The sequence below is a fragment of the Passer montanus genome, unplaced genomic scaffold (assembly GCF_014805655.1).
Source record: "Passer montanus isolate IOZ18808 unplaced genomic scaffold, ASM1480565v1 scaffold470, whole genome shotgun sequence".
Classification (NCBI taxonomy): domain Eukaryota; kingdom Metazoa; phylum Chordata; class Aves; order Passeriformes; family Passeridae; genus Passer; species Passer montanus.
Window position 1 is genome coordinate 13,352 of NW_024369597.1, and position 8,132 is coordinate 21,483.

The 8,132-nt window shown below is 51.3% G+C and overlaps 1 protein-coding gene across 1 annotated transcript; it reads right to left on the reverse strand.

Annotated features, from left to right (window-relative positions):
- Positions 1–593: 593 nt before the first annotated feature.
- LOC120508512 (bromodomain-containing protein 4-like) lies at positions 594–7,857 on the reverse strand. The gene is made up of 5 exons (XM_039722192.1): positions 7,766–7,857; positions 6,476–6,528; positions 5,431–5,652; positions 1,927–2,039; positions 594–650 (listed from the first exon to the last, which is right to left on the reverse strand). Exons 1-5 carry the CDS (start codon positions 7,855–7,857, stop codon positions 594–596), a joined length of 537 nt encoding a protein of 178 aa, XP_039578126.1.
- Positions 7,858–8,132: the final 275 nt, after the last annotated feature.

The following is an 8,132-nucleotide window of genomic DNA, read 5'->3' on the forward strand; positions in this document are numbered from 1 at the left end:
CCCCTGAGCCTGGTGGCACCTCATGGAAGGTTCTGGAACTTCTCCAGGTTCCCTGAGACCTCCAAACCCTCCCTGAGCCTGGTGGCACCTCATGGAAGGTTCTGGAACTTCTCCAGGTTCCCTGAGACCTCCAAACCCTCCCTGAGCCTGGTGGCACCTCATGGAAGGTTCTGGAACCTCTCCACGTTCTGTGGTACCTCCAAACCCCCCCTGATCCTGGTGGGACCTCAGGACCTTGTTTGGGATCCAAAAAATCGGGAATGCTGGGGATTTGGGACCCAAACATTGGGAATTCTGGGGGTTGGGACCCAAACATTGGGAATTCTAGGGATTTGGGACCAAAAAAATGGGAATTCTGGGGTTTGGGACCCATACATTGGGAATTCTGGCCAAAAAATTGGGGATTTGAAACCCAAAAATTGGGAATTCTGGGGTTTGGGACCCAAAAATTGGGAATTCTGGCCAAAAAATTGGGAATTATAGAAATTTAAGGCCCCGAAATTCAGAATTCTGACCCCAAAATTGGGAATTCTGGAGATTTGGGACCCAAACATTGGGAATTGTGGGGATTTGGGACCCAAAAATTGGGAATTCTAAAACCCCGATCCCGACCCCAATCCTGATCCTGATCCCGACACCGCCCGCAGCTCCTAAAGGAAACCGGGGTCAGGATGGGACCCGAAATCCCAAACCCAATCCTAATCCCAATCCTGATTGCAATTCCTGCCATGGAAATCTGGGATCAGGATGGGATCCAAAATCCTGATCCTAATCCTGATCCCGACACTGCACGCAGCTCCTGCAGGAAATCTGGGATCAGGATGGGATCCAAACTCCCAAACCCGACCCCAATTCTGACTGCAATTCCTGCACGAAACCCGGGGTCAGGATCAGATCCCAAATCCCGATCCCAATCCTGATCCCGACATCGCTCACAGCTCCTGCAGGAAATCTGGGATCCGGATGGGATCCAAAATCTCAATCCCAATCCTAATCCCAAACCCCAAACCCCACGCTCACCCTGACCCGAACCCCATGGTTTCACCTGACCCCAAACCCCAAACCCCACAGCAGGAAATCTGGGATCAGGATGGGATCCAAACTCCCAAACCCGACCCCAATTCTGACTGCAATTCCTGCACGAAACCCGGGGTCAGGATCAGATCCCAAATCCCGATCCCAATCCTGATCCCGACATCGCTCACAGCTCCTGCAGGAAATCTGGGATCAGGATGGGATCCAAACTCCCAAACCCGACCCCAATTCTGACTGCAATTCCTGCACGAAACCCGGGGTCAGGATCAGATCCCAAATCCCGATCCCAATCCTGATCCCGACATCGCTCACAGCTCCTGCAGGAAATCTGGGATCAGGATGGGATCCAAACTCCCAAACCCGACCCCAATTCTGACTGCAATTCCTGCACGAAACCCGGGGTCAGGATCAGATCCCAAATCCCGATCCCAATCCTGATCCCGACATCGCTCACAGCTCCTGCAGGAAATCTGGGATCAGGATGGGATCCAAACTCCCAAACCCGACCCCAATTCTGACTGCAATTCCTGCACGAAACCCGGGGTCAGGATCAGATCCCAAATCCCGATCCCAATCCTGATCCCGACATCGCTCACAGCTCCTGCAGGAAATCTGGGATCAGGATGGGATCCAAACTCCCAAACCCGACCCCAATTCTGACTGCAATTCCTGCACGAAACCCGGGGTCAGGATCAGATCCCAAATCCCGATCCCAATCCTGATCCCGACATCGCTCACAGCTCCTGCAGGAAATCTGGGATCCGGATGGGATCCAAAATCTCAATCCCAATCCTAATCCCAAACCCCAATCCCCACGCTCGCCCTGACCCGAACCCCATGGTTTCACCTGACCCCAAACCCCACACCCCGACCCCGACCCCGCGGCGTCACCTGTTTTTTTGGCTGGATGCTCTGCTGAGGGGGCGACTGAGGCACGAGGCCCTGGAACGGCGCCATCTGTGGGGAAGGCATCATGAGGGGGGAGGGGGCTTCCCGCAGGTGACCTGCAACAGGGGGAGCCGTCAGTCAGCGTCGCCACCACCGCCGACCCCAAAACCCAGCTCGCACCCGCAGAACCCAAAACGTCCTGAGGAGCATCGGGGTTTCCTTAAAGAACCCCAAAATGTTCTTGGGGAACGTCAGGGTTTCTTCAGAGAACCCAAAATGTTCTTGAGGAACATCGGGGTTTCCTCAGAGAACCCAAAATGTTCTTGAGGAACGTCGGGGTTTCCTCACAGAACCCAAAAACCTCCTTGAGGAACGTTGGGGTTTCCTCTAAGAAGCCAAAATGTTCTTGAGGAACATCAGGATGTTCTCAAAGAACCTCAAGATGTTCTTGAGGAACACTGAGTTTTCCTCAAAGAACCCAAAACGTCCTTGAGGAACATCAGGGTTTCCTCAAAGAACCCAGAATGTCCTGAGGAACGTCGGGGTTTCCTCACAGAACCCGAAATGTTCATGAGGAACGTCGGGGTTTCCTTAAAGAACCCCAAAATGTCCTTGAGGAACATTGGGGTTTCCCCACAGAACCCAAAAACATTCTTGAGGAACGTCAGGGTTTCCTCAAAGAACCCAAAATGTTCTTGAGGAACATCGGGGTTTCCTTAAAGAACCCAAAATGTCCTTGAGGAACGTCGGGGTTTCCTCAGAGAACCCAAAATGTCCTTCAGGAATGTCGGGGTTTCCTCAAAGAACCCAAAATGTCCTTGAGGAACGTCGGGGTTTCCTCAAAGAACCCCAAAATGTTCTTGAGGAACGTCGGGGTTTCCTCAAGGAACCTCAAGATGTTCTTGAGGAACACTGAGTTTTCCTCAAAGAACCCAAAACGCCCTTGAAGAACATCAGGGTTTCCTCAAAGAACCCAAAACGTCCTTGAGGAACGTCGGGGTTTCCTCAAAGAACGTTCTTGAGGGACATCAGGATGTTCTCAAAGAACCCTGGAATGGCCTCAAAGAACCTCAAAATGTCCTTGAGGAATGTTGGGCTTTCCTCAAAGAACCCAAAACGTCCTGGAGGAACATCAGAGTACCCTCAAAGAACCCAAAATGTTCTTGAGGAACATTGGGGTTTCCTTAAAGAACCCAAAATGTCCTTCAGGAACATCGGGGTTTCCTTAACAAATGCAAAATGTCCTTGAGGAACATCAAGATGTTCTTGAGGGACACCAAGTTGTTCTCAGAGAACCCTGAGATGGCCTCAAAGAACCCAAAATCGTCCTTGAGGAACGTCGGGGTTTCCTCAAAGAATGCAAAACATCCTTGAGGAACATCAGGGTTTCCTCAAAGAACCCAAAATGTCCTTCAGGAATGTTGGGGTTTCCTCAAAGAACCCAAAATGTCCTTGAGGAACATTGGGGTTTCCTCAATGAACCTCAAGATGTTCTTGAGGAACATTGAGTTTTCCTCAAAGAACCCAAAACGTCCTTGAGGAACGTCAGGGTTTCCTCAAAGAACCCAAAAACTCCTTTAGGAACATCAAGATGTTCTCAAAGAACCCCAAAATGTTCTTGAGGAACATGGGGGTTTCCCCAAAGAACCCAAAATGTCCTTGAGGAATGTTGGGGTTTCCTCACAGAACCCAAAAACGTCCTTGAGGAACGTCAGGGTTTCCTCAAAGAACCCAAAATGTCCTTGAGGAACATCAAGATGTTCTCAAAGAACCCCAAAATGTTCTTGAGGAACATGGGGGTTTCCCCAAAGAACCCAAAATGTCCTTGAGGAATGTTGGGGTTTCCTCACAGAACCCAAAAACGTCCTTGAGGAACGTCAGGATGTTCTCAAAAGACATCAGGATGGCCTCAAAGAACCCAAAACGTCCTGAAGGAACATCAGGGTTTCCTCAAGGAACCCAAAAACGTCCTTGAGGAACGTCAGGGTTTCCTCAATGAACCTCAAGATGTCCTTGAGGAACACCGGGGTTTCCTCAAGGAACACAAAATATCCTTGAGGAACATCGGGGTTTACTCAAACAACCCCAAGATGTTCTTGAGGAACACCGGGATGTTCTCATCCATCACCCACCATCCCTCCACCCCTCCTGCTGTCCGTGTGTCCGTCCTGGCGCTCACCGCTGCCGTAGGGGTCGGCTTTGTGGTGCCGCGGCGACGGGTAAATCCCACCCAGAGATGGCTCCTTCTGGGATGTCCCAGGAGGGAACGGTGGTGGGACCAGGAGAAACACCCCCGCAAGACCATGGTGGACACCACGAGTGAAGAAGGTCCCTCTTCCCCGCCCACCACCATCCTCCTCCTCTTGGGACAACCCCACAAGACCATGGTGGACACCAAGAGTGAAGAACCTCCCTTTCCCCCATCTACCACCACCATCTTCCTCCTGGCACATCTCCACAAGACCATGGTGGACACCATGACCCAAGACCCTCCCTCTCCTGCACCCACCACCATCCTCTTCCTCTTGGGACACCCCACCAAGTCCGTGGTGGACACCAAGACACAAGAACGTCCCTCTTCCCCCATCCACCCTCTTCCAGAAGATCCCAATCCCACCCACCACCATCCTCCTCCTCTTGGCACATCCCAACAAGACCATGGTGAACACCATGACCCAAGACCCTCCCTTTCCCCCATCTACCACCATCCTCCTTCTCTTGGGACATCCCAGCATGACCATGGTGGACACCACGAGTGAAGAAGGTCCCTCTTCCCCACCCACCACCACCCTCTTCCTCTTGGCACATCTCCACAAGACCATGGTGGACACCACGACCCAAGACTCTTGCTCTCCTGCACCCACCACCACCCTCTTCCTTTCGGGACATCCCCACAAGACCATGGTGGACACCAAGAGTGAAGAACCTCCCTTTTCCCCGCCCACCACCATCCTCCTCCTCTTGGGACAACCCCACAAGACCATGGTGGACACCACGACCCAAGACCCTCCCTCTTGTGCACCCACCGCCATCCTCCTCCTCCTGGCACCGCCCCCAAGCCCGCGGTGCACACCACGAGTGAAGAACCTCCCTTTCCTCCATCAATCACCATCCTCCTCCTCTTGGGACATCCCAACAAGACCATGATGAACACCAAGATCCAAGAACCTCCCTTTCCCCACCCACCACCATCCTCTTCCTCTTGGCACATCCCATAAGACCATGATGGACATCAAGACCCAAGAAACTCCCTCTTCCCCCATCTATCACCATCCTCTTCCTCTACAATATTGGGACATCCCATCAAGATCAGGATGGACACCAAGACCCAAGAACCTCCCTTTCCCCCATCTACTGCCATCCTCCTCCTCTTGGGACATCCCAGCATGACCATGGTGCACACCACAACCAAAGACTCTTGCTCTCCTGCACCCACCACCATCCTCCTCCTGCTGGCACCGCCCCCAAGCCCGCGGTGGGCACCGCGGCGCCGCGCGTGCCGCTCACCTGGAGGAGACACCACGTGCTGGTTGAGGTGGGGCGGGGTGCTGTGCTCGGGCGCCGGGGGCAGGTGGGGCGGGGGCAGCTCGGGCTGGGGCAGGTGCAGGATGGGCTGCCCGAAGTGGGCCATGGTGTCGAACATGGCGCCCGGCAGGGCGTGCTCCAGCACGGGCACCTGCGCGGGCACGAAGGGCGGCGGCGGCGACGCGTTTTGGACACCAAAATGTTCTTTTGATTGTCAAAATGACCTCTCGGGTCTTCCAAATGTGGTTTTCGAAACTAAAATGGTCTTTTGGTCACCAAAATGATCTCTTGGGTTAGCTACAGGTGGTCTTGGACACCAAAATGGTCTTTTGGTCATCAAAATGAGCTCTTGGGTCATCTAAAGGTGGTTTTGAACACCAAAATGACCTCTTGGGCCACCAAAATGAGCTCTTGGGTCATCTAAATGTGGTTTTGGACACCAAAATGACCTCTTGGGCCACCAAAATGGCTCTCTGGTCACATGAATGCTGTCCTACGTCATCAAAATGCCCAACTTCATAATCAAACTAATTTTTTTGGTCAACAAAATGTTTTTTTAGTCATTGAAATGTGTTCCTTGGCCATCAAAATGCAGTTGTGGTCACTGAAATGCTCTCTTGGGTCATCTAAGTCCCTTGTGGGTCATCTGAATGGTTTTTTGGTCACCAAAACGATTTTTCGGGTTATCAAAATACATTTTAGGCCTCAAAATTAACTCCTGAGTCATCAAAAGGACTTTTTTGGTCATCAAAACAATCTCTTGGATCATCTCAATGAGGTTTTTGGTCACCAAAATGTTCTTCTGTTCCACCAAAAATGGTTTTTGGTCACCAAAACGACCGATCCCATCCCAATCCATGGATCCAACCCCAATCCAACCCTAATCCATGGATCCCATCCCAACCCAATTAACGGATCCAATCCCAATCCAACCCCAACCCATGGATCCCACCCCAACCAAATCCACCAATCCAATCCCACGGATCCAATTCCAATCCCACGGATCCAATCCCAATCCCATTCCTACCTTTTTCTGCTCCCGCCCCGAGTGCCCTTTTTTCTTCAATTTTGGCGCCATTTCTGCCAAAAAAAAAGGGGAAAAGAAATTAATTTGGGAACGGATCCAGACAAACCCGACGGCACCGATCGGGAACGGGGCTGGAATTCCCCAGGGACCGACTGGAATTCCCCAGGGATTTCTGGGATTGGGGAGCGGGGATTTTGCCGCCAAAAAAAAAGAGAAGGAAAATTGTTGGAAAAAGATCCAACGGGCAAGAAAATCCATGGATTCCAGAGGATCAGATATCCCGGGAATGTCGCTGCTCCAGAGGGAGAACCTTGGAAAATTCCATCGCCGGTCGTTGGATCCCACCTGGAATCCCAGAATTGAGGAGATTCCAAGGATTTCAACCCAAAGACGATCCCAAATTTCAACCCGAAGTTCCCAAATTCCACTGCCAGCTGATGGGTTCCAGTCAGAATTGTGAGGTCCAGAAGATTCCAAGGATTTCAACCCAAGGATGATCCCAAATTCCATCACCAGTCGTTGGACCCCAGTCAGAACTGCGAGGTCCAAAAGAAAATCCCAAAGATTTCAACCCAAAAATGATCCCAAATTCCATCGCCGGTGTTGGATCGCAGTCGGAATCGTGAGGTCTAAAATGAAATTCCAAGGATTTCAACCAAGGATGATCCCAAATTCCATCGCCGGTGTTGGATCGCAGTCGGAATCGTGAGGTCTAAAATGAAATTCCAAGGATTTCAACCAAGGATGATCCCAAATTCCATCACCAGTTGTTGGTCCCAGTCAGAATCACATTCCCAGAAGGATCATCCTGGGATTTTGGAGATCCCAACCCAAGGATGATCCCAAATTCCATCACCAGTTGTTGGTCCCAGTCAGAATCACATTCCCAGAAGGATCATCCTGGGATTTTGGAGATCCCAACCCAAGGATGATCCCAAATTCCATCACCAGTTGTTGGTCCCAGTCAGAATCACATTCCCAGAAGGATCATCCTGGGATTTTGGAGATCCCAACCCAAGGATGATCCCAAATTCCATCACCAGTTGTTGGTCCCAGTCAGAATCACATTCCCAGAAGGATCATCCTGGGATTTTGGAGATCCCAACCCAAGGATGATCCCAAATTCCATCACCAGTTGTTGGTCCCAGTCAGAATCACATTCCCAGAAGGATCATCCTGGGATTTTGGAGATCCCAACCCAAGGATGATCCCAAATTCCATCACCAGTTGTTGGTCCCAGTCAGAATCACATTCCCAGAAGGATCATCCTGGGATTTTGGAGATCCCAACCCAAGGATGATCCCGAACTCCATCACCGATTTTGGGTCCCAGTTGGAATTTTCTGGTCCGGAGGAGATTCCAAGGATGATCTCAAACTCCATCATTGATTTTGGGTCCCAGTTGGAATCGTGAGGTTCCATGCAGATCACCTGGAGATCCTGGAGAGCCAAACCCAAGGATGATCCCAACTTTCATCACTGCTTGTTGGGTCCCAGTCGGAATCGTGCTCCCAGAAGGATCCTCCTGGATTTTGGAGATCCCAACCCAAGGATGATCCCAAACTCCATCACCGATTTTGGGTCCCAGTTGGAATTTTCTGGTCCGGACGAGATTCCAAGGACTTCAACCCAAGGATGATCCCAAACTTCCTCCCCGG